The following is a 27,267-nucleotide window of genomic DNA, read 5'->3' on the forward strand; positions in this document are numbered from 1 at the left end:
TAACTCAAGAGGAACAACACATTTCAAGTTCTTGTTTCTATATATTTCTACCATCACCCTTTCTGAGATGGAAATACCTGCATAATGTTATTATTAATGAATCTTTCTTTTTTAAAGGACTTCTACACCCTTGCCAGATGGCAATCTTTCACAGAGGATCCTTTAAGAGGCATTTTTGCCTGCTCTTGGCTATACGGTGGTTTAAAAAGGACACTGCTTTCTTCCATCTCCATTCTTGCTATCTGGGACCAATGTTTGGGGCCTGATTAGGAGTTTGTCGGTGCAGTAATAACTTGCTAGTAATCGGTTTACCGGCACGCTACCAAACCGGCAAAGTCCAAGTTTGCCAGTGGGGCACCTCATTTCCCTCCAGCTGAGAGCTGGAGGTAAGTCAGGCACATTACTGGCTAAAATAGCCGGGATTCCGGTAATGCCAGCAAATCCCCCCCATGAACAGATGGGTCCAGCACAAGCAAGAAAGGAATGAGAGGTGAATAGAAAAAGAAAGGGAAGAGTCAAGATAGATGCCCAGTTTCTGAGCAGAAACAGAAATATGAAGTGAGTAGAGTGGAAAGGAGATTGGGGAAGGGGGGCAATGGAGAAGGAATAGTTAAGTGTGGGAAGAAGAGAACCTCTAGCTTTGCAGGATTGAGGATAAGATAATGGTCAGACATCCAAGACTGAATAGCCAAAAGGCAAGATGTTAGAGTAGCATTGATAGAGGGCGAAAAATCAGAAAAGGAGAGGAAAAGCTGGGTATCATCAGGGTAGAGATGATGAGAGAGGCTAAAAGAAAAGATTACAGAGCAAGAGGGCAAGTTCAAAGGGATAAAAGGAGCAAACCCAAGACAGAACCTTGAGGTACACCATGATGGAGGGAAAGGGTAGGAGAAGATTTGCCAGCGCAAGAAACATTCCTCGTGGCTCAGAACCTAGGGGCTCTCCTTCACAGCAGTCTGAAACTACAATAATTAAATACTTTTACCTCAGTGGCTGCTGGGCATAACCACCTCAACATCTGTAAAACACACTCTTTTTTCACCTTTCACTTTGCAAAGAGTCACATTTCTACTCTTGTGCTCAGCTGGCTGGGTTACTTCTCAAGCCTCTTCATACTACCTGCACCTTCTTTAACCCCTGCAATCTTTACCCACTTCCCTACAGTGCTTCGGGTGGCATGGCTCCATGCATAATAGCTCACTTTTAAATTTCTTCTTCTAGTCTTTAAAAGTATCTATAGGTTGGGCCCCCCACCTATTTAGTTTCATCTCTCACTACTCACCTTCGGGCATTCTACAATCTCAAGAGATATGCGTACACCGCTCTCACTTTGGGCTTCAAATCTGCCCCAAAAGCAGAGCTTTTTGATGTGTACACTCTGCATATGAAGCCTATACGTTAAGTAAATAAACCATTCTGTCAATCCTGTTTTAATTGGGTATTTTCGGTGCTGTCGCCTCGTGCTTTCCCACTGTGTCCATTCTGCATCCGGGTGATGCGCCTGCCACTGATACACTATACTAATGTAAGGCCCCCAGGGCCAGCCAGCCGCCCATCCATACTAAATAATGCGCATTGAGGTTAATGCCGATTCTCTCGTCATTTAATTAAAAAAACAATCTCAAAATGCAAATGCATGATGTAGAATCTAAAATCGGACAATAAATACATGAAATGTAACAAAGGTGTGGCAAAGCACACAGCCAATGCGATGGTTAAAAATGTTTCCACTGACGCATGTGAATCGTGCCGGAAGAAGCCGGGGTGCTTGCCGAGTGTTACTTACTTCTTAATTGATAACACGCAGTGAGGCCGCTAGCAATGCAAAGGTTAGTGTCAAGGGCGGCAGCAGGCAGCCAATGTAAGGCATAGTATGGAGGCAGATCCAGCACGGAGCAGCGTCCAGAAGAGATACCAGCATTAGTGATATGTCCCAAGCTACAGGAACATGCTTTACACAACACCATTGCCTTTATTAATGTATGTGCAGTAACATTTTCCAATGTAGCCATTTTAACATCAGAATAAAATTGGCTACGTTAACACATTTTACCAGGAAATCACGTCTTGAAGGGTGAGAGAGGATCAGCGTGACAGGATAACTATAAACTGATCTCCCTCCACGTTAAATCCTCTGCCTGGCCAATCTACTTCATTTATAGTTTGGAAAAGGTTCTTTACATGTTGAGTTTTTCCTATTGCAAGATATTTCATAAAGGCCACATGTTTTTAATCGCTACGATTTTGTTCGGGAGTGGAAACTGTACATTTGTTTCAGTTACAAAGCTGTGCCAGTGTGGTTTATAGGTCGGAAGGCTCCGGTAGGAAATGAAGCAGTTTTCAGTTCCGACGAAAATAACACGTTGTATGACAGCGTGCAATACAAGCCCATGTTCCCCGAGTAATGTTTGATCGTAAATACTGGCTCGGCAGGAAGTCGTCCTCGTTGTGAGGCTGCCGCGCTCTCTGCAGAACAGCGCGGGAATGAGCGGCTGGCACTCAAAAACGATTCCGTGCTGTGACGATTAAGTTGCGTATTAGCTATGTGCAAATTTATGTATATGAAATGCCGCTTTGGTCGACAGACCTCATGATGCAACTAGGCCTGCTCTTTCTTTTAGCTACACTGCACTTTTGGTTGAGGGTGATTTACCTTACGCAATATTTTCCTTTTTAATAAATAGGTATTACGTGATATAAAATTATTCCTGTTCGATTATGTATTTTAGGGCCTCACACTGTAAGCACTCAGTAAGCACACACACCCGGACTCACTCAACCTCATCTTGGGCCTGAGGCTGCAGCAGCAGCGCTGCGGTCACAGGCGATCAGAGACACAGCCCTCAGCAACCCTAGAGCACTACTAGTACTCACGTATTTTCGAAGCTCAAGCTGGCCTTCTGGACACAGAAGGAGCACGCGTCTTCTTATTGCAAAACAAACACAGCACGGCATGAGCGTAGCTGTGGCCACGCCCCCTCCTCTGATTGGACAAAGACCAGAGGTCGCAAGAGAGTGACAGAGGTCGCTGGCCAATCGGCAGCGGTCGCTTTTGCGACCTCTGGCGACCCCTAAATGACGTCCCTGAACGGGGAACAGCTCCCAGCCCCTGCCTCCTCCGGGGTGCGCCTCCTGCGCTCTTTCCGGAGGCAACGGCATGAGCCAGGAACTCTATGGTGGCCGTGGCAAGGAGTCTGTTTGCCAGACTAGCTTTTTTCGATATAGCTCGGTTCTTCTTCCCAAACGGCGGGCAGTTGCCTCACCTCCCCGAAGGATTCACCTTGCCTGTGGGACCACATGCGTTCGCATCCGTGTATCAGCCTCCCTCCAGCAGGCCTCTGTCTCCAAGGTGCTCCGTGCCACGGTGCTCGATGGCGTGGTTTCTAGTGCCGTCTCACTACACATGAGACGCGGTGAGTGCGCTCTCACCCCACAGAAGTTGTTTTATCAAGCTTTCATATAATTCAGCTTCATTATAAGCATGATATTTCACTGGTATTCTCCACTCCAAGCAGAGGTCATGCGGAGGCCACCATCTCGGCCAACGCGCAAAACCCCCCCGCCCCTCAAACCTCCAGATTCGCGAAATGAATTTAAACTTTCTTTATGGAAGTGTGGGTCTTTATACTTCGAAATAAATAAGTAACCATCGGGGAATAAATAAATGTATGTATGAATTGACCGCACAATTAAGTACATAAACTATGCTGAGGGAGACTTGAAAAATTGGTTGTATTTGTTTATTACCAAAACAATAAAAACAACAAAAATAACCCAGACCACAGTTTCTAGTACAACATGCAGTTGTTTGCTTTTGGAGGATATTGGGTGGTTTCATTTTCTCTTCACTCTGGTGGGAGGATTGAGGAAGAGACACATTGGGCTTTAAGTCAAGTTGGTAGGTTTGATCTGTAGTGCTAAAAGTGAGAACGTGGCATTTGAGTCTTACAGTGAGTAGAAGGACGTGATCTGCACAAATATGAAAGAAGAATTACACTTTTTTTTTTTTTTACCACTGTTACGTCACCGAATTTTAGTATGACCACTACTTAAGATCATGTTCTATAACTGAAAAAACCAAGATGGTGCATACATTCTGTAAGCAAATGTTAGCACATTTACATTCACAAAAATATAGTTGTTATTGACATTTCCTGAATAATCTACTCCCTGCCAATAATCTGTGACAAGAATATAACCCTTCTTTATTGTTTTGCGACTCTGGCCCAAACTTTCATTCATCCCACCTCATTCGCTTGCTGAGCTACATCAAATGTTCCCAATATTAAAAACTCACCCACTGAAAGTAATTTGCATTGACCATAACTTTACACTCAATCTTAGTCCAAAAACAGGCCTTTTCATGCTGCAGCTATCTAAGATCCGATTTCAGTCAAATGCATATTAATGGGGAACTGCAGTTATACCAGTATTTCAGTGTTCAAGACTGATTGCAATTTATAAATAAGGATAACTTTGACAATCCTACTGTCACAAGTTGTACCAAATGTCACATCAAGGCTATTCAAGTTTATATATATATATATATATATTTCTGAGGCTTGATTAATCTGCTTAGATCACCTGCTGTGCATAGGCCAACATCTAGTGGAAGCTGCGGAGTATTACAGTTTGTTTTTCAAAACTCGAAAAGGGCGTCGACACAGGGCGTGCCAGTAATACTATCCCTAGTGTGACGTCCACTGTACCCATGTTCCCTCACGCGTCTAGGACCCTCAGATTGTTTTTTTCCGCCATACTGGTCGGAAGCATTTCGCAGAGTTCCCTGGCCTTAGCCATACTTTTGCTAAATATTGTTAAATTTACCCATTTCTCCACCCCAACGCCGAGTCACCGAACTTCCACACTCGACGCCGGCCAGGAGAAGAATTCGACCGTCGACAGCTGCACGATGGATTTGGGCCTAGGAAGGCCTCTGGCCTCGGCCCGGGCCTTGGAAGGCTGCTGGCCTCAGCCCTGCAAGTAGGGAGAGTGGGAGGTGGACATACTCTACACTCTTTTGGTATATAGGTACATTGTTATATATTCCTACACTTACAAGCCCGCTGCCACAAGGTGCGTATGGAGGGTACCCCTTTCCAATTCTGCCCCAAGTGCAACCGCAACTACCCTTGGGTCGACAGGCACGCCACGTGCAATCTCTGCTTGCTGAGGGACCACCCCGAGGCGTACTGCAGAGCGTGTAGTAGGTTTAAACCCAAAACACTTAAGGACCGTTCGATCAAGCGTTGGGCCCACCACGCCAGGCGTCAAGAGGCCATGGCAGCGGAGGGCACCTTCAGCGATGGCAGCGACGCCGTGCTTTCGGACGGCCAGGGCATTATGGTGTCGAAAGAGCGCAAGTCCCCGACCTCGGAAGGTCGTCCGGCAGGGCGGCTATGGGGAAGATCCCCGGCAACACGAGCGCTTCCCACAGCACCTCCACAAAACACATGAAGTCCAACCGGGACTCGACGCGCACGTCGAGTTCTCGGAAAGAGGCACATAGAGAACGGTCCGAATCAGCGTCCTCTGGGCGTTCTCGATCAAGATCGCCGCATGACTCCAGGCAATCATCCACTGTTGCCAAGAGTGCCTCGCTCCCCAAGGTAACGGAAGTTCGATCGTCGGAGGACGAAGCCGACTTCCATCCCCAGACTGCACTCCAGGAGTCGGCGCCTGCAGACCGCGTTACGGCGGCTCCCGAACCCCTATCTCCACACTCGAAGGATAGGGACACTACCCCTCAACCTCGACGGCAGGCGTCGAAAGGCTCCGAAGGGGCGAAAAAACAGGGAAAACACTCTTCCACTCACAGTGAGGGGGAAAAACGACAAAGGAAGCAACCTCTGCCTACTTCCACACCTTTAAGACACTCCACTCCTCATAAACAGACAGACAAGTCCAAGTCTTCTGCTATCACAAAGACCCCTACTCAGACCACCAAGTCTAGTCAGGATAAGTCAGAGAAACTTCCAGAGAGAGTCATCCCCACTTCTAGAGAATGGTCGAGTGATGACATAGACAGGGTCATGTCTAGGATGTCATCATTGGCAGATTATTACGCAAAAAACCCTGAACACTTTCTCTTATACTCCTGACGGGTCAGCACCCTCAGGCTCTAAGGATCCTATACCTCCAAGTAAAAAGTCCCGGTTTGAAACACCAACACGGTCTTCGGACCCCTTCTATGTACAGCCCTACTCTCAGTATCAAGGAGAGACATCCTTTTGTGAGGATCCAGATTTGGGCATGTTGGAAGAACAAACTGGTATGGGCTACTATGGGGATGATGAGGACCAAGAAGAGGATGAGGACGACCCGGAAACCTACAGAGTAGATTCCCCGGTAGAGAAGGAACCCCCGGTTACCGACTCCCCTGTCGACAACCAACCTCTCCTGAATGAAGTTCTGTCTCGAGCAGCTGAACATTTCCACATTGACATCCAGGGTGCTCAAGAGGAGAGGGACTTTGCCGAAGAGTTAGTGGGAGAAAGGAGGCCTGTTGCTCAGGCCATCCCTATCCTGAAGTCTATTCAGAGGAGAATAGACCCTTCACTCGTAAATCCTAACCTCACCAGAGCAGTAAACCCCAGGATTTAGAAACTTTTCAGGGCAGCCCAATCAGACCCACTGAGTTTAATTTCACTAAGTTTATTTCAAAATTCCACGTGAACCAGTCCATCGAGCTTCCGGCTTTCTACCAAGACCCACAAAGCTCAGCTGAGGTGAAACTACACACACTAGATGTGCGTAGGGCGGTCCTCTACTATGTAAACAAGACCAGACCGCTAAGGAAAACAGATCAGCTGTTTGTCTCCGTAGCTACAGGCAGAAAGGGGTCTCGTCTCTAAAGGTGCTATCTCTAAGTGGATTACTAACTGTATCCAGCTGTGCTACTCACTTTCTGAAAAGACTCTGCCTTTCACGCCTAGGGCCCACTCTACAAGAGGCATTGGGGCCACTCTAGCTTTCATTGCAAATGTACCCATTGACACCATTTGCAAAGCAGCTACTTGGAGCTCTATTCACACTTTTACTCAGCACTACTGCATTGACACTCATTCCAAGACAGATACACATGTGGGACAAGTGGTTCTAAGACATTTATTTGCTCATGACCCTTCTCACATCCCACCTCCTTCTTCAGGTACTGCTCGCTAATCTATGCACAGCATGTGATCTAAGCAGATTCCATAAGCCTCAGAAGGGATACATTACTCACCGTAATCATATTTCTGATGCTTGTATCTGCTTAGATTCACATGCGACCCACCCTTCCTCCCCTCTGAGAGAAGGCGCATGGATGCTTGTAGTCTTACCTTTCTATCTATCTGCTTGGATTATCTGTACTCACGCTACTCCTCATGCTACCTCATGTCAGAAAAAATACAATCTGAGGGTCCTAGACGCGTGAGGGATCATGGGTACAGTGGACGTCACACTAGGGATAGTATTACTGGCACACCCTGTGCCGATGCCCTTTTCGAGTTTCGAAAAACAAACTGTAATACTCCGCAGCTTCCACTAGATGTCGGCCTATGCACAGCATGTGATCTAAGCAGATACATACGGTGAGTAATGTATCATATATATTTCGTTTTTTTAAACAACTTTATTTCCGGTTACAGCAAGTTTCATGCTAATCATATATGCAGACAGTTATGATACATTAGATAGCTCAGATTGCCCCCCCCTCATGTTCCCCATATTGTCTGTTCTTTTGGCATTCCCTTGACCTCATGGCCCCTCCAGTTATTGGATGGGGGTGGGGGGGGCTTCTATGTTCTTTAAAAAAACTTTTCGCCAGCTGCGGCTGGAAGTTCAGTGCTGGAATTTGGCTATTGTATTCCAGGACCGGAGCCCAACAGTCCGTGAAGCGGTGTAATATTCCTTCCTTTGCTGCCGTCACTTTTTTGGCCACCAGGATCTCCCAAACCTTTATCCAGCATAGGAGTATTAGGGGGCCCTCCTGTGTTTTCCATTTACGGGACAGGGTTATTTTGGCCGCCAGAAGCAGCTGCGTGAGTAGTTTGGCAGTGCAGCCCACTTTCGGGTAGCACTCCGGCCATGACACTCCCAGCAGGATCACCTCCGGGTTCATGGACAATTTGCACCGGGTTATAGCTTCATTGATTTGTATGACCTCCTCCCAGAAGGCCCGTGCTTTCGGGCATTCCCACCACATGTAGAGGAAGGTTCCCCGGGTGCCACATTGCATTCAACAGTTCGGGTCTATGGCCTTCTGAAAGTGGTGAAGCTGTTCCGGGGGTTAGTAACAGTGGTGAAGGAGTTTTAGTGCGCATTCCTTGCTGGATATGCATCTAGAGGCGGAGTTGATCCTAGTTCAAATGTCCACCCATGTTTGGTCATTTATGGGGTGCCCTAGATCTGCTTCCCATCTAGCCATGTACGTTGGTTTAATTGTTAGCATGTCATCTTTTGGTAGTTTGTAGAGCTTGGTGATCAGCCCCTGGCACGGGCCCTCCCTTATTGCGTGTTCCAGAGAGTGAAGATCTCTCATGGCCCCCTGTCGAACTGCTGGCTACGAGATCCAGTGCCTGATCTGGGCATAGGTAAACCTCTCTGTTTCCGCTAGGTGGAAGCAGCTCTTGCATTCTTCGAAGGAGAGCAGATAGCCATTCTCAAACAGTTGTGAGAAAGTTTTAAGTCCCCCACCCCCCCCCCCCCCTTTCCCCCCGGCCCATCTGCTAACATTTGCTATGTCCATGCTAGGAGTCTGTCTGGGTTCCGGAGGATTGGGGAAAGAGGACCCAGACCCTTGGGGAAGCTTCTTCTTTCTTCTTTCGCAGAGCCCAGGCCCAAGCGTTCAGAGTGGTTCTAGTGGAAGATAAGGTTGCTGGCTATAGGCGGTGTGCCGTGCCCGATATGTGCAGCAGGGAGCTTAGTGGGTGGGGGGGGTTGGGGGCAGGGGGTGTTTTGCAGCTAGCTTTTCGCTTGTTCAATTTGTGTCCATTTTAGGGGGTTTGTATGCTCGACCTGCCAGTGACGGTAAATTGAGCCGCTATGTAGTAGTTAGAAAGGTTGGTTGGACCCATACCTCCCCATTTGCCCGCTCCAATCATTACTTTCAGCGGATTTCTCACTCTACCTCCTTTCCAGATGAATTTCAATAGCTGTCTCTGTAGCCGCATCAGGGTTGTTTGGGGAGCTGAGCGGTTATGGTCGAGCATAGGTACAGGAATCTGGGCAAAAGATTCATCTAACATGATGTGACTCTGCCCAACAGCGAGATTTCCTGGCCATCCCATCTCTTCAGGTCAGCCTCCCGTAGCTTGAACAGGGGTGGGAAGTTTTCTGTGTATAGTTGTTTGGGGTCCGCAACAATGTGTATCCCTAGGTAAAATGAGGATTTGTTGCTCCATTTCAGCGGGCATGTTTGGAGGTTCTTTGAGTTCTTTGGCCATGTTCACCCCTAGCGCCTCTGATTTGGTATAGTTAACTGCAAACCCTGCCACCTGTTCAAATGCTTCTAGTTCAGCTAGGGTCGCTGGGAGAGAGGTTTAGCAATTGGTGAGGGAGAGCATCACGTCGACTGCGTATAGTGATATCTTATATTGTTCCCCTTTCAGGTCCATCCCTGTTACATTATCATTCAAGCAAATTCTATGTGCGAATGGTTCCATCACAATGGCGAAGATCAGTGGAGAGAGCGGGCAGCCCTATCTCGTACCGCACGAGAGTACAATCTGAGCTGAGAGCTTTTGGTTTATCCGTAGGACGTCTTCGGGGGCTTGTTAGTAGGCCATAGCATCTTGCGGAACATATTCTGAAAATCCATTTAGTGGAAATTTGTGTGAAATTCACCTATTTTCCAAAATGTCACTCTGTCTGAAATAGGGTGAAATTTACCAATGTCACTTTGGTGGAAATTTCTCCCACCCCTAGACTATAGCGTCTATTTCCAAAGAGAAGATGACAAGAGGAGGACTGGGCAGGACATGGCACAAATAGCTGGCACCTCCAAAAAAAATCTAGCTAGACTCCAAACCACCCAAAATAACTCTCTGAGCAGCTCTTGGTATACCCAAAAGAGACCACATCACACAAGCAAGAAAGACTGCTCATTGGCATCACTTTCAAAATTCTCACAACCACACACAAATGCATAAACCTCTCAGAACCCGCATACCTATCCGACATACTATCCAGAGCATAATCAACAAGGCCTACTAGACTATGCTACACTAACCAACTCACTGTACCACGCATCAATAGGGCCAAGGCAGGAGGAATTGGATTCCCCTTTCTTGCCTCCAAGCTATGGAATGCGCTCCCTACTGCCTTCAGAGCTGAAACATCTCCATGCTTTTCGCAAAAATCTCAAAGCTGCTCTTTAATTATCCACACTCACACGCCCACCTTTTGTACACTCTTCTAATACGCATACTATCCACTCCTAGGATGCTTGTCTGCATGTTGTATGTAACAAAGCTGTCTTCACCCACTGTAACAAGTGCCACAATGCCCTATGGCTGCCGTCTGTATTATGTATGTAACTAAGACATGAGCATCACTGTAACAAGTGCCACGATGCCCACGTGCTGCTGTGCGCTCATCAAATGTAAATAAATAACTGGTCTTTGTAGCCCGACCATCTGCACAGAATGCCGTTGGATACACAAGTATGTTCCTATTGGGAGAATTGCAATTAGTTAAATCATGATTTTACTAATCAATTGATGACATGGCATATAACAGGGTACGGAAACTGTCTTTTTGGCAGTGCAACTATACTTAAGTTCAACCCTGATTTTCAACGCATTGAGCGAAAAAGGTGATGTGACAGTGAAATAATGGAAGCAGATATGCACAGATATACTTTGGGTTCTAGATGAAAACGAAGAAACCTTATTGGGGAAACCCAGATAAAGTAAAGACCAAATTGTACAGGGCTGAATGGTACGCCACACAAGAGGCAAGATACCCTGTGAAGGGATATTGAAAAAACTTTGTAGACAGTAGAAAATTAAATACTTTGCAAAGATACGTGGAACAATTTTCTAATCGGTTCTTTAGAGACCAATTCCTCTGCTTTAGACTTAGTCTGTTCCCTACGGGGGCAATAATAAAGCGATGAGGAAAATGAGAAACGAACAGTGGATGTCGTTGGTGTGTTGAGCCAGATGTGTAAGAAGATCTGAAACACCTTGTAATGTTCTGTTTTGAAGAAAATTATTGCTCAGAGAGATTACAAAAAACTATGTTGATAGAACATACAACGAATGGTGGTTGGAACTAATGAGAGGAGAACGAATCAGCTTGACCATAGCCCTAGGAAAACTCTTGAGAATGATTTTTGAAAAAAAACTGCAGACTAAGAGAACTGTGATGAGAGTCCAGATGGATTTTAACAGACTGATGGATGCTTAAATAATGAGTCTTTTGGAAGATACAGTGTAAAAACCATAAAGAACCAATAAAAAATAATAATAATAAAAAAAAAAATATATATATATATATATATATATATATATATATATATATATATATATATATATATATATTTGGTGATTAGTTCTATATTCTATATTTAGCATGTTCTCTTTTTCTCATTTCTTCATAACTGTTTGCTACATTTGTAAAACAATTTGACTTCAAATTGCATTCATTAAAATAACTGAATTGCCAAAGATACCATAGGAACATTCTTGACTATTCCAGGTGACTATGCACTCCATTTTGATGTACAGTCTACCCTTTTTGTATATGAGAACCAGGACAGAATGACAGCATGAGGCAGCAATATGGCAGACATTGGCTTTTTGTCTGCAGCCTTTGAGAAGTTAATACATCTCCATGAAACTCTGATTGACCCTACAGACCCCTCCCCAAACTCTTGTTACAACACCCCTGTGAGCTTTGCAATATTGTAAAGGGGAATTCATATAGTGCATGCTCTTGAACTATTGTTTAAAGACAAGTAACATTTGTTTTCCTTTTCCAGTTGGTTGTCAGTTTCTTTTGGGAAAGTGTCCATGAGCCTAGTTTTATTTCATTTATGTGGTTGTGTAAAATGCATTTTGAGTGTCCCTTTTTTCTCCTTAGTTCACTGCAAAGCAGCTAGAGAAGTTGGCCAAAAAGGCAGAGAAGGACTCGAAGACCGAACAAGCCAAAGTGAAAAAGGTACAAAAAGAGAATAGAACTGGTAGAAATGTTGACAACCTTTTAAATATAGACTTCAAATGTATAACATTTAAACAATGTGGTATTCAAGTGCTGGTTTTTCCTGTTCATCCATGTGCTGTGGTTATGGTGTTCGATGGTGCTTGTTTTCCTTTTTCCACAGCACAATCACGCGGTAATGTCCCTCCCTCAACTCCTGACATACAAACTGTTTTCCTCTGATAGCTTCCTTCTGTAAAATGAGACGGGCAGCTTTTGAAAAAAAAATAATCAGTTCTGCAGTTTTATGAGTAGAATATATGCTCTTCTTTCGGGGTATTTGGTAGTGAATCCATGGGCTGTTTTTCTGAATGTCTTCAGGCTTAAATTTCTTCTTTGAGCCATTGTAATTTCTTAAGTGGAGTGTAAGGAAATCTGGGTCAGCACTTAATTCATTAGCTGCAAAGGTTTGAGCACTTGGTAGATTAATAAGTCAAGGATCCCTTGCTAGTAAACAAATCGTCCCCCACCAGCCCCGCAATAACGTAGGTAAACAAAATCCAATCTAATTGGCATCCAAGTCCAATATAGGGAGCAAACGGGACTCCCTCAACCTTTAAGCACTGGGTCTAAATGTTTCCAGGGCCCTCCTTACCAAGGAGGCCATCTTAAGTACCTTTTCCCCTCTAGCAGAGGGGAAACAAAGTTAATTTGCAAAGATGGTGTTTCCTTTTAAAACTTGAGGCCTTTTTTTTGCTTTCTGGGTCGGGTACGTTGTGATCTGTCCCACCTGAGGGATTGGCCCATGATTTAAAGCTATGCATGTGATGTGATAGCATGATGTCTGACCTGGATAGGCCCTCAAAAGCCTATTCTACATGATGTAAGGAAGGCATGCTATCAACAGTAAGACAGACACAAGTGACCACAGTTCAAGGGTGTTTATTGAACTTTAAAAAGTCTACTATCATCAAATAATAAAGGGGTCCTAGTGGTGTCTTGTCAAAATAAATGGGCCTACACTAATAAACCTATTGCCAATCCTTACTCTAAATACAAATAGTGTGGGAAACAGTGTTACGAAAAAGAGAAGTGTTCACAAAATGATATGTCAGGATGTTCAGTCCGTTGGCCTCCCTTCCCTGCGTTTTCAGCCCGGGACAGAGCAGTACTCTCGAGTTTAGCACAGGCTCTGGTTTCTCTGGCACGAGGATACAGTTCATTCATTGGCATCAGGGCCTTCTGTGCCCAAGTCTCTTTGCCTCTCAAAGTATCTTCCTTCAGAGGGCCTGATGCGACAAACGAACAGCAAGTTATTTTCCTCTTAGAATTTCACAAGTACTTAATTTCTCAGGCGATGCAATATTCAGCTTGGATCCCCCCCTCAGCCGGGCTCAGATCCTCTTAACACAATGCTTGTAGGGTATTCATGTATACGTATTCTCTGGTGATTCAGGGCTCACCCCGGATCCATCTCAGCTGGGCTCAGATTAGTTTGAATACAATGTTCAATCTGTCTTCCTCTGCTGGGTTTGGACCAATTTTAATTTATTTACCTAAAGCTCTTACCTGATATCCCTCGTTCGGGCTCGGACCAACTTACTGTTCACCATGAGTCCCCCTGCGCCGGGCTCAGACCCACCTTAACACAATATTCTCAACTTGCCTCCCTCTGCCAGGCTCAGACCATTTTCTCTCAATTTCAAAAACTTCCTTTTTTTGCATCAAAGATCAAAGACTTTCGAATGTGCACAGGATTTTGCTTGACCTGTCGCAGGACCACTTTGATTTACAATAGTTGTCACTCTTTCAGTTGGATGCCTTCCAGAGATTTTCGAATGAGCATGCACGTGGTGCCGGGCTACTCTAAGGTATCATATCTTGGCTTCGAAGTTCAATCGCTCATCTATTTCATTTTACTCGTGTTGATTATCAAATAGGTTTCATACAATGTTCGCTTCAACGTTCAATATACAATGTTGCTGCTTGCAAGCCTGGCTTCAACACAAACTGGTCTGATATCGGTCTCCCCAGCTCACCGGCTGGGCTATCTTCACTGGCACTGCTTTGTTGTAGGAGCCAAGGACTGTACCACATCGGCAAGCGTTTCTCCCCACCTTGACTATCGACACGGCAGACCCTCGGGTAAATCTGACACACAATGCAGGATTCTTCAGCTTTGTTTCCTGGTCTTACTTTTCTATTCTCGAAAGGTTCACAAAAGTAACGGTTCGTCGTCGAAAAGGTCCAGGGCACCTCCTTGTGATCCCCTTCAGTTTTGCTGTCTTACGTCTCATATTAAACTGCCTTCTTGGAACTGCTGCTTCCGCGTGTGCTTTGCCTTGCTCAGAGTGTGCTCTCGTGCTCCGCCTTTTATCCATGTGGGGAAGTGTAATGGAAGTCGGTTGCGTGTGATGGTCAGTAATTGCCTGACCCTGCCTGACAGTTGTTTTGGGACATGTCAGGCATACCGCTCGGGTGTTAGTCTGTTTCCTCTCATAGCAAGCTGTTCGTTAGAAAGTGTTCGTGTTGCAACAAAGGAGGGGGTTGAGTTCCAAAGTATCCTACCTGGTAGGATGGGGTGAAGATATTGCAGGGAAGAGGATACCACGTCTCGCCATCCGGTGTCCCACTCCCCGAAGATCCCTCAGCCAGGTGATCCTCCCGCACTGGTCAATCCCCAGGAACTGGATCCAAAAGCAATGGCTGTGTCCTGACCACCTGGATGACATATCCCTGGGCACTAGCGGGTGAGACACCTTCTGGTTTCTCACAATGATCTTTACCATGCCACCTTCTCATTTTGCCAGAATGTAGACATGGACCAAGTCAGAAAACAGCAAATGTCTTACCAAGAACATGCTTACAGTACAGCAGAAAAAGTCCAAGCTGCTATGAGACCAGCTAGGTCTATGGCAGCAGGGACTCTCCCAAAAGGTAGAAATGAAGAACTATGTTCCAGCTTTAGTGTCCTCTGTTATGGCTCCAGATGTCTCCAGGGATCTTGCTATGTTTTTTCCCTGCGTGCGGTTTTCACTGAGGGACACATTTGCAATGAGTGGAGCTTCATTGCAATGTGCAGAAATGAAGTAAACAGTCCTGAGTATGCACCTAATGTGGTGCCAATGTGATTACACATCTGAGGGCTATGGCACACATTGACTCTTAGACATTAAACTAGTACAGCTATCTCAGACTGCATGACCACAGAGGCACAGATCTGGATTTTTGATTCCGCCCCACCCTTGGCGACCAGGATCCAGTTACTGGGGACTTGTTGTTACATACTTAAAGACATAAACGTGACCAAAGAAGTGAAAAGGTAAACCAGTGTTTTATTTTCATTTGTTTGGTTGCTAGTTGAGATTGGCCGTCTGTGATTTTGGGTCCAGATGTCGCAATGCTTAATCTTATTGTCAAGCTTTAGGGGTATTTGGTGCCAAACTCCAGTTAGACACTGAAGAATTACAGTACTTTCTCACTATACAAGATCTCACCGATGGATCTTGCATGCATTATAATCCTTAAGTGTCTTTACAGATATGCAGTTGATTGGCAATGTGGTTTTCTCAGTAGGTTTTAAGGACTTCTATTCTAAGTTTCTCTGCAATACGTTTTTCTTAATTTGTTCCAGGAACTCATGCTCTTGAGCCCAAACCTGCAGCATTTCTATTCACTGGGGCTTGCGGCATTGGGGGTTATCCATGGTGACCTCTTCTAATCATTTGAGCCTTTAATCTGCCTCAACCCTGGTAGTTGGCTGCTCTTTAAAGGGCTTCGCATCCGAGCAGTTCGTGACTTCACCTTCTCCTAATCTCTTGTCACTGCTCCTGGTCTGCACTCAATCTTTGGCCCCCACATCAAGACTTGTTCTGATAACATTGCTGAGCCCCAGCAGTGTGCTTTTCTCTGGTGCCTTCCAATTTATTTTTTTCCCTTATTTGATTTGCTTGTCTCCAGCAGGGGCTCTGGTCTTATCCTCATTGATGCCGCTGACCAGTTGTATGTCTGACACATGCCATTCCCACGCAGCATAACCTGATCTCACTGCAGTTTTACAGACCTTCGCCGGTCACTGGTCCTTTGACTTCCATGTCATCCACCAATGCTTCTCCTGCTGACCTTCTGCCAGCAAACCCATCTTTCCAGCATGTACGCGGGCCCTGAAGGGAGTACGTGGAGTGCCCACCATGCATCCCAGTCCATCCATAGACTTGTATGAATTCCACACCATGCTGTATTCAATTACCTTTCGCACAGCATAAGGATAGGTTATACTATATGGGCAACAGAACAGAAAGGCAGGCAAAGATCATACAGTACACGGAGCAGCCATGCCGAAGGCTCACAGGTAGTCTAAAAGTGCATGGCTTTCGAAAAGGCAGTAGCTTGCGAGCGCGGCTCACCCAGTGGTCCAGCGACCATACACATGCTTGCTTCAGTGAACCTCAAGCATTCAGAATTGTCATAATAGAGAGAGTAACTCAGAGCCCCAGACCTTCCACTGGATATCTCTGCATAGCAAGTTATTCAAAAATGACTTTTCTAAAGATAGTTATCCATTGACTGATCAAAGACGTTGCTAAAACCGGTCTCTCCCACTTTCACATTCATACACACGCTTTGAAGCACTTCACCTGTGTATAAGCGCTGTATAAATAAACGATAAATAAATAATTACACGCATCCTGCCACACCTTTAGCATGCATCTTAAGATGGAAATCACTAGAGCAGTAGTGTTGCACATGCTTGTCTACTGCGTCAATATATACTTTGGTTTCCCTGAATACCTTGTCTTCACCCTACAACTTATTCAAAATAAGGCAGCAGTTCATGTTTGTGGGTCTTAACCCCCCGAATCTCATTTTGTCTGCTTTGATGGTACTTTATTGGCTTCCTCTGAATGAATCGATTTCAAGAACCTTTGTACTGTACACAAAACTATGAATAGCAGAGGTCTGAGCTACCTATGACCATATGCTATGAATTCTAACCCAGCTCAGACCCTAAGATCCTCTTCAGTTAACAGTCTCTCCAACACTACCTTTAGGAAAAACAGGGTTGGTCTCAGATCCACCTTCTCTGGTGTCTCTGGTTTCGGAAACAACTTACCTCTTTCTATGAAATCTGAAAGAAAAACCCTTACCCAACCCTCCTTCAAATTCAAAAAGACTATCAAGACTCACCTCTTCAACCAGGCTTACCCATATGGTGGTTTTGTTGTTTGCTTCCCCCTCACTTTCTGCGAAACGTGTAAGGGCTGTGAGTGCTTGTTGAGCATAGTTCTGTGACTACAAGAACTTTGCCTTTTTGGGGTGGGTAACTTCATACACTACTTTCGCCCTCCTGTACTGTATTATTCCATTTGTCTTTCACCTCTTCTCCCAACCCTAGCTTCTTGGGGCATGACGAAGCATTGTGCATAGTGGGACTGGTGTCTTGATAAAGATGGCCAAAGACCGATCTGAAAGAGGGGGGAAGAGTCAAATGAAGGAGTGGCATGGAGAGAGAATGGTGTGAAGGAGTGGCAAGGAGACAGAGTGAGGGATATGAAGGAGTGAGGCCAAGGAGTGGAGGAACAAAGCTGGAGAGGTGAGCAAGAGATGGAAAGGAAACACAAATTAGAGAGCAGAGGAGGAACGAATAGGCGAGGAGAAGGAAAGAGTAAAGAGGCGACTGTCATGACCCTGGCCCTCACTGGCAAGTCATCCTTCCAGTTAGGGCCAGGTCAAAGGCCTTAAAACCTCATTCAAGGCTCTCTTGGAGTCAGTCCTGGCGCCTTTGCTCATAACCATCATGAAGACCAACATTAGAATGTGACTATTTACTTGGGACAATTTTTAACTTGGGGGTGGGGGGTTCAGCCAACATGGAGGCACACACATAGCTCAGTTACAAGGAACTGAGCTACGCAGTCTAGTCTTTTGGGTGTGCCAGGCCTGGGACTATTTTACCTGGACTACTTACCTCAGACTATTTAAACCACACCCAAACAGCAGAACATGCTTTGCGTTATTCTGCTGTGGGCAGCGTAATGCTCACCGTGTCCAGTTCTTTGATGCCAGTTTACCTGAAACCAAGGACTTGCAGAGAGAGAAAGAACACTACGAAACTTACCTGAACAGTATCCTGTCTTCAATCCATCTCTGACTTCAGTTCCACTCACCTGAAGGTACAAACTCCATCATCCATCATCCGGCACCGCATGCATCCTGGAATACCATAACCTGGAAAGAGGAGAAAGAAAGACAGGATTAGTAAGCGTTTACTCACGTTTCCTCCCGAATGAAGAAAGCCACACAATTCCTACTTGGGTAGTCATCTCCTGGTCAGTATCATTGCTGGAACATTACAGCGGTCGGCGAGGAACATCGCAACCTGCAAGGAGAGAAGACACCGGTCAGCAACATAAAAGGCAAAACGGTGCTACACATCGCGCATTACTCACCGGACAGCATCACGCACACCGCGCTGTTGCCTACCATCCCATGCTCATCTTCAAACTGCATGACAACACCAAAATACCTTCCGAAGGGATTGTGTCCTCCGACGTATTCCTTATCTTGGATAATACGTTTCCAGCTTGCTGGCCTCGGAATTTTTTTCTGTAGAGGGCGCTGAGCGTCGACATCCGCCGAGTCGATGTCCCTCAACGGCCACCGTATCGGCGCCGACGTCATCATCCCCATAAATAGCTACGCGCTGCGTCCGTTGCTCGGTTCCGTTTTTCCACGCTTCGTGGGGCCTCGGAACGTCGTTGCTCAGTTCAGTCAAGATAACCCTATATCTACTCGAATAAATACCTACTCGTTCTCGATGGCATCTTCATCGGAACCAATGACGCCGCGATCCGGCTTCAAGAAATGTCGATAACGGATCCACACAGGATCTGCTTATGGTGTTTGGGAGCCGAGCACCTTTGTTCGGAGTGTGAGGACTGCATGTCCATGACGGCGAAAGCCTTGAAGGAGCGCAAGGGGTAGCTCGAGAGAGGTAAGTGAGTCAAAACCTCCTCGAAGGTTTCTTCGGCTGAGTCGAGGCATTCGTCTCCTCGCCGTCAAACCTTCCCATTCTAGATCTCGAACTAGCTCCCACCATTCATCGAGATCAAGACACTCAAAAAAGAGACGTCGAAGATCCCCCTTCCTCGTCTTCTGTTTCCCCAGAAAGGGTCTCCTGTCCCACAAAACACAGCTCTCAGGCTGTGTAAGAGGATTCAATTCAACACTACAGCTAAGTCAACGCCTAGTCTAGAATACTGAATGAAAACCCTTATTGATATATCCTTATGTCCAGTTCATGCGTTCTGGATGACTACCCCTATATAACACCCCTCTCTTGGAATCCCCCCGACCCCACTGAGCCAAGAAGTAGTTCTGTTTTGCAAGTTAAAAGGTTTATTTGATAATTTAAACAATAGATATATATCACACTTTATAATAATTAATAATTGAATATCACACTTAATCTGAGCAGTAATCAATAATGGATAGTCTGGCACTAGCACACTCGTGAATAGGAACAGAAGAATAAGGTGGTAGAGAATACTTTATATAAGTTCAGATGGATGTAATGTTGAATGAAAAGGCAATACAGAAAATACTCAATATGATTTCAACAAAACAATGTAATCACTTTTCTCTGGCAATCCCCTCCCCCCTTTATGCAATGCAAGGAAATGGAAGGAAAGCACACCGTTCTCAGAAATGCAATCAAATGTAATTCAGCTCACCCCAGCGAGCTTAGACTACAGAAGTTTGAAACACAGGCCCAAAATGCTTTTATATGTGATAGCGATATATTGGAAAATGTGCTAAAATGATTCTAATTCCCTCTGGAAGTTCAGGTTGAGGATTGGTTGGTTTAAATTAGTTCAGGCTTACTTTAGCAATGTTCTAGGAATGATTGGCAGGTTAAACGAATTTTTGGCAAAAGAAAGCAAGGAAGCTGCTGTTTTCACACGTGGAGAAATTTGCAAATCGCGGCAAATTCGCGAGTGCAGGGAGTAGGAATGCGGTTCTAGGTTCGTTGAAAAGCCAAGATTCCCAGCTTTCAGAGGAAAGTTACTGCAAATCTCTAAGACAAACGGTCACGGAGATATGAGCGATATGGTAAAGGTCGTTTTTCAGATTTGAAATTTTAAAAGTTCCAAGTGACAAGTGACAGCTAGCAACTAGAAAATGACAGGTGACAGCTTTGCAAATGACAGGTGACAGTTAGGAGACAGTTCTGGTTAGATTAAAATATATTGAATTATATTATTTTAACTAAGAGATTGGTTCTGCACAGTTCTGCTAGGTACTCACAATATATTTAGAAATAGAATGGGCCTCGCCACGGATCTGGTCAACAGGTTTTCTTCACTCGCCACAGACGGTCTCTGCGCACAGCGTCTGGGTCAGCTCTGCTCTGCCTCTGGTTCTGGATACTGCTCTGCTTTCTCTGGGTACAGCACTGCTTCTGGATCTTTCTGCACAGCTTTCTCTGGACCCAGCGCTGATCTGCAAGGCTCCTGGAAGCTGCTATCGCTGTTAGGTTTGCTGGATGCTGAGGCCCACTGAGAAGAGTTCTCAGTTTGTGGGTTTAGGCCCTTGCTTTGAGTTCTGAATCAAGTTCTTTGGAGTTTTAAAGTCTAGGTGTGGAATCTAGTATCTTCTGGATGTTGTGTGGTCCGGCAGAGCGCGTTGCAGCAAATGGAATTGAATGTCCCTATCTGTCCTGACTGTCTGCTTTTATGTGTTTTGAAAGTGGGTGGAAAGGCTAGCTTCCTAGGCCCTACCCCTCTCCACTTGTCATTGGCCACTTCATCCTCTTCCCTTTGATTGGGGGAATGAAATGAAGTGTCATCATGATGAGGTCTGTTTAGAACCCACCCCTGTCAAATTTTACACACAATCTATATTTGCTCAAAAAGACATATTTCATAGATACACAGTGGTTTGAAATTACATGCACCCATCACATATCACATGAGATATACCCTGTTCAAATCTGCTCTTCCTGAGAGCTTGCATTGAGAAATGGCAACATATTTCACTTTTTGGTCAGGTTACCAATATCAGATTCTTACTCAAATTTACCCAAATGTGTGCAAGGCATGCAGGCATCAATTGATGGAAGTATCAGACTTTTCACATGCAGACATTTTAAGTAATACCCTATTAACTGCTAGTTTGCCCCCAGATCATGCCACCGGTTCTAAAAACCTCTTAAAATGTGGGCAGAAAAATCACAAGAATTATGGTATCATTTAAATAATTATGACAAGTCCGTACTATGAGTTATTCATCTTTTTCTAAAACCATATTCTGGCTACAGGGGTGTGGTTTCCCAAGTCACATGGTGTAGAAACCAGTTTGTCCAGTTTCTGCCAGGCTCAGAGGCCCTGCCCCTCCCAGCTTCTGCCAAGAGGAAGCTATTTTACGGTCCCCAATAAACCATCTGCCTGGGCCCTGGAAGGCCCATTGTTCAAGAGGAAGCCATTTATGGCCACTTCAATAAACCCTCTGCCTGGGTCCTATGTTTAGTCTCTAGCAGTCCCTTGGTAATTCAATCAGAGAAGTGTCGTATCCCTTTTGGTGGGAACAGCAAAAGGCAGCTAGGCCTGGGAACACAGCTGTTGTGCAAGTCTCAACTCCTGTCGGGGGTAGCTGGTGGGCAGAATTCAGTTCCTTAAGCCAGGCCCCAGCTAATGTCACTTTTAGTTACCCAGTTTTCTGCATTCAAATAAAACTAACCATTTTTACATATGCAGCTTGAATGCTGATTCTAAGTTTAAAACTATGACATTTAAACAATTGCAACCTATGTGACACTCAAAAGTAGGTCACTCATTTCTTTTAAACATTTAGATTTTTAGTGTCTTTCAGTCCAAATTTACTTAAACTGCTGAAATCCACAGCTTAGCCAGTCTTGTTATAAACCTTCAAGTCACTTCAGAATATAACTTTACATTGTATCCACCTCTCAGTAAGTCTTTCTTTGGCCTGCTTTGGGTTCATTTATTCAGTTTTACACAAAGTCTGGTGGTTTTAAAACGCTGGCTTTCTGATAGTGGTGAGTACTGGTAATGCAACCATTTTGGGGATTTTTCTTGGATTAATGCATTCCAAACAGGAATGGTTCTTACATGGTAGTAAATCCTTGCTTAACATTGTTTTGATGGGGCTCCTTACAGTAAAATGGTTGTGGAACCCCACAAAAGGGTTGAATCTTGAAAGTGGTCTGGTGAGCCACAATTTCAGCAACTTTTTGACATCAGTAACAGTGGATTTTGTTAACAAAGATCTTTCTTTACACTGGTGGGTGGCAAGTGAGGTAACCATTTTGGTGTGCGCGCAAACTGCGTGGTTCTCCTGGATTCTGGCGCACTTGTGGGCTTTTTGGCCATCTTGGATTTTCTAAGCCCACAGCACCAAATGCAGCATGATAGGTCAAACGTGGGTCAAGACACCCAACAAATCCCCCACGTGACTGCCCTTTGAATTTGAGTCGATGGGGAGTCGGGTGCACAAGGGTTTTGACCCACGCACTGGTCTGTCCGCATAATCTTCTTCCAATTCTGCAAATGGCACAGTTCAGCATCTTTTCCTCCATCCGGTAATGATCGATCGGTTCTCCTCGCCGGTCCTGATGGGAATATTGGGCGGTACCCTGGGCCCCTCGCGTCTCTGCTCCCGGTCTCCGGATCGTCGTCCTTGGCCCGTCTCCAGGTTTTCTTTCTCCTAGGACGACAAAGGAAGAGCGGCAATACCTATTCATAGACATTTTTCCCCCACCATTGATATAGTGGGGTGGCATATAAATTTATAGTCAAAACATATGAACATGCACATTTCTTTTTGCATTCAAAAACGAAAACGCCCACATTGAGAAACTCAGAATTTGATAGGCGATATGTAGGATATTTTAAGTTAGAACTGAATTAATCTGAGCCAGTACCCTCTAGGATTCCAGAGGATTCCTCCAGTTGTTGCAGAGTGTGCCTGGGATGGCAACACTTCAACTGGTTTATGTGGACCCACTTGTCTTCCCCCTCTGCCAAACCGCCTTTGGGGATGCGGATCTTGTAGGCCACAGGGGAGATTTTGTCTATAATCTCAAAGGGTCCCTTCCATGTAGGCAAACATTTTCGCTGTTTGGCCTGGTTCCTTTGGAAATTGTATAGATAGACCCGGTCCCCCACCTGATATTCCTTCCTGGAAGTCTTCAGGTCATAGTGGGTCTTCATGCTATCAGCTGATCTTTCTAGATTCCGCTGAGGATAAGCAAAAGCATGTTGAAGGTGTTTCCTTAAATTATCCACATACTCGTGAGTTGTGGAGGCATTTATTAGTGTCTGCTCTTGGGTCCTGTAGAGCAAATGCTGAGGAAGCACCATCTTGCGCCCAGTCATCAACTCAAATGGTGACATTTTGGTTGCAGATGAAGGGGTAGATCTGATGGCCATTAGGACCAGAGGTAATCGGATATCCCAACTTGGCCCAGAATCTGCCACAAACTTCTTTAATATGCTCACAATGGTTCGGTTATATCTCTCTACTGCCCCAGAAGAACCTGGCCTGTAAGCAATATGTAACTTCCTTTTGACCCCCAGTATCTCCCACATCTTTGTCATTACTTCACTGGTGAAGTGGCTACCCCTGTCTGACTCAATCCTTTGAGGTAGACCAAAACGGGAAAAGATGTGGTTAATCATCAGGGCAGCTGCAGTTTCTGCCTTGCAATTTGGGGCTGGGAGACATTCCACCCACTTGGTAAACAAGCATGTCACAGTCAACATGTACTTATTCCCCCTAGAAGAGCGAATCACGGGACCTACAAAGTCGATTTGTAAATCTGACCATGGCAGGGACATCCCCCTCTTTTGGAGAGGCGCACAGTGTGTGAGGGATGATGGCTGAAATTGTGCACACACAAGACACCCCTTCAAGTATTGGTCAAGGTCCTGCCCCATGTGTGGCCAGTATGCAACCTCTCTTAAGATTTCCAATGTTGTGTGAAACCCCCTATGACCGGCGGTGGCCGCATCATGGGCGTGACTTAACATCAGGCTTCGGAATGAGGTAGGAACCACCCACTGATCGTGGCCAGCTTTGGATTTCCTTACCAGCAAGCCGTCTTGGATTCGGAACATTTTTGGACATTTCATCAACAATCTTAGGTCCTCTTTCCCAATGTAATCGGTATCCGTCAGGGGAAAGTTCTCAGGGTCCTCAATGTGCTGGTAAAATTTACCAATTATTGGATCCCCTTTCTGAGCTGTAATTAAATCAGCATCAGGGGTCTCCTTACTCCATTGTGCAATTGAAAGATCATTGTGAGCATTTGTCTGGGACCTAGTGATAGCAGTGACCTGGATTTCCCCCAATAGGGACTCAATCTCAATTAGATCCCCTTGGATGGCCCCGGTTTTGGCCAGCTGATCAGCTAAGTCATTTCCAGTTTTGTCTGGTCCCTCTACTTTGGAATGACCTTGATCTTCCAATAGATGGTCATCCCCTTCGAGGTGACCAGATCATCAATGTTTTGGATCAACTTCCCATGTTTCAAGGGTTTGTTATTAGCACATAACATGCCTCTGGTTTTCCAATTAACCAGGTGCTCCACGAACCCGTTCCGTACATAATCCGAATCTGTGATTATGACCAGTTCGTGGAGTTGATGCTGGACAGCAGTGAGGATGGTCTGATGCACAGCCATCAATTCTGCCACCTGACTACTTCGGGGACCAATTTTGTACCCAGCGGAGGGTTCTGGGAACTCCTTCACCCATGCATTCCCTACGCCGGCCACCAGTTCTTTTTCCCCGTTGTTGTCAACATGGTAAGAGCATCCATCCACATAGACAGTGGGAATTCCCTCACACTTGTCCTCTTCAAAGACTTTGTGTGGGGAATTAAGGTATGCCTCCATGTTGTCCTTGATTTTTAGACTTTCGTCCTCGAGACAGTTTTCTCTGGCACAATCATGCAAGTCAGCCAGACCTTGCGCGAGGGGACTCTTCTTGTTTTGGCCATATCGGACCTCCACAGGAAAGCCTTGCATTGACAGAATCCAGGAAGTAATTCGGGAATTACTCACATTTCCGGCCCGGATTCTGTCACTTTGGAGATATTGCAGAGGCTGGTGTGGAGTCTCCACTATGATGTGTTCCCCCTGGATAAACGGGCGGTAATTCTTCAATGCCCACACCGTCGCCAGGAGTGCCTTCTCACAATCGTTGAATTTTTCCTCCACAGAGGATAAAGTTTTGCTCGCATAGGAGATTACTTTATTGACCTTGTCATGCTTTTGGTATAATACTGCCGTCAAGCACGTATTAGAGAACCCCGTCTCCAGGAAGAACTCCTTGTTTCTGACAGGGTAAGCTAGGCAAGGCGCTTGTGAGAGGCTTCTTTTGAGTTGTCTTACTGCCTCGGATTGTTCTGGACCCCATTCCCACTTGACCCCCCCTTCAGGAGATGAATCAGGGGTCTGGTGATCTCTGCGTAGCCCTCAATGAACTTTCTGCTGTAATTAGTCAGTCCAAGGAGGCTCCTTAGTTCCCGCAGAGTTGCGGGGTCTTTCAGTTTCTGAAGTGCTTCCACTTTCTTTTCCTGGGGACAGAGACTCTGAGGAGTAATCTCATGCCCCAAGAAATTAACACGGGTTCTACACCACTGTGCTTTCTGAAAGGAAAGTTTTGCTCCGGCGGCCCTCAACTGGGTCAGAACATAACGGATCTCCGCTATGTGTTCCCCCACAGATGAACTTTTGATGAGGACATCATCTACATAAGCCAGGTTACCCCTCGCGCCCAGGTCGGGCATGGCCTTATGTAGGAAAATGTTGAATTAATTGCCGGAGTTGAGGTATCCGAAGGGAGTCCGGGTCCATGTATACTGCTGGCCCCCAAAGGTAAAAGCCAGCTTGTATTGGTCCTCCCTACTGACCGGCACGGTCCAGTATCCATTGGTCAGGTCTATTGCAGTGAATACCTGTGACCCCTGAATCTGGGCCAGCCCTTGGTCAATGTAGGGAAGAGGCCATCGGGAAGTATGGACCCGTTTGTTGAGCTCCCTAAGGTCAGCGCAGAGTCTCCACTGGCCGTTTGGCTTTAATATTCCCAGCACCGGATTATTGAAGGTGCTGTGGACGGGACGGATTATTCCCCTGGACTCAAGGTTCTTAATTATTTCAGTAAGGGACTCCATTGATGCGAGAGGCAAGCGATATTGCTTCACAAACACTGGAGTCATGCCAGGGTCCGTGGGGATTGTTGTTGTGTGGATGTCGGTGCGACCACAGTCATATGAGTCTACCGCAAAGAGATCTTGGAAATCCAAGAAAACTTGTTTCAACTTTTGCTTTTGTTCCAGAGCCACACAGGCATCAGCTAGGTTGACTCTCTCTTCCACCATCTGCCTGAAGCCTGGAAAGACTTTTGGTTTGGCTATCTCCGCGACCTCCTCCAGCTGGGTGGAGAAGTCCCTGGTCAGAGTGCTGATTTGGACCGGAGTCTTCAGGTGGGAAAGGCAGCCCTCATGGACCTGGAAAATCACCTCATCCCTCCTGAAGTCACAAGTCACATCTTCCTTACCATAAGGGCAAGAAGTGTACACCAGCAAGTTCCCCCCATGCCGGGTAAAAATCCTGTCTGGTGTTGTATTGTCATCACTGTCACTGTCAAAGCAGTCCTTGGGGATTGGCCCTAACAGTTCATTACCTAAATCTATGGAAAAATGTCGGTCATCAACCGCCATTCCAATAATGGTGCCTGCGGCTAGAGTAATACTCTTTAAGTCGCTGTTATCCACCTCTATTGGAATGGTGTCATGTTCTATGTTGACTAATGGTGTTGGGTTTACCCCAACCCTTGCTGTTGGAGAGAAGCATTTAGATGTATGTAAGCATCAGGGTTTTTCAAATGTTGTCCTCTTTTAGCTTTCACTTCCAGGGAGAATTGTCGGGTCCTTTCTGGGATGGTGACTTCCTCTTTGATCTGAATTTCAACTGCATAAGGTAGCAATTGAGCTGACCTAAATGCTTTTTCTGGATCATCAAAGCCCATGGGATTATCCGCTAATCGGGACCAAGCTTTGAAGTTTAATAGGTCCAAACTAATGGCAAAGCGATTGAGAATGTCACTGCCTAAGTAA

At 45.6% G+C, this 27,267-nt stretch overlaps 1 protein-coding gene across 1 annotated transcript in view; it reads left to right on the forward strand.

The window, feature by feature from the left end:
- CHMP1A (charged multivesicular body protein 1A) overlaps positions 1–27,267 on the forward strand; it is a 245,331-nt gene that overhangs the window by 151,541 nt on the left and 66,523 nt on the right. Inside the window, exon 3 of the mRNA XM_069635579.1 lies at positions 12,070–12,147. Within this exon, the coding sequence (XP_069491680.1) occupies positions 12,070–12,147 (78 nt within the window). The remainder of the gene's footprint in view (positions 1–12,069; positions 12,148–27,267) is intronic.

This window comes from Ambystoma mexicanum, chromosome 1q (assembly GCF_040938575.1).
Source record: "Ambystoma mexicanum isolate Mex_15411 chromosome 1q, UKY_AmexF1_1, whole genome shotgun sequence".
Lineage (NCBI taxonomy): Eukaryota > Metazoa > Chordata > Amphibia > Caudata > Ambystomatidae > Ambystoma > Ambystoma mexicanum.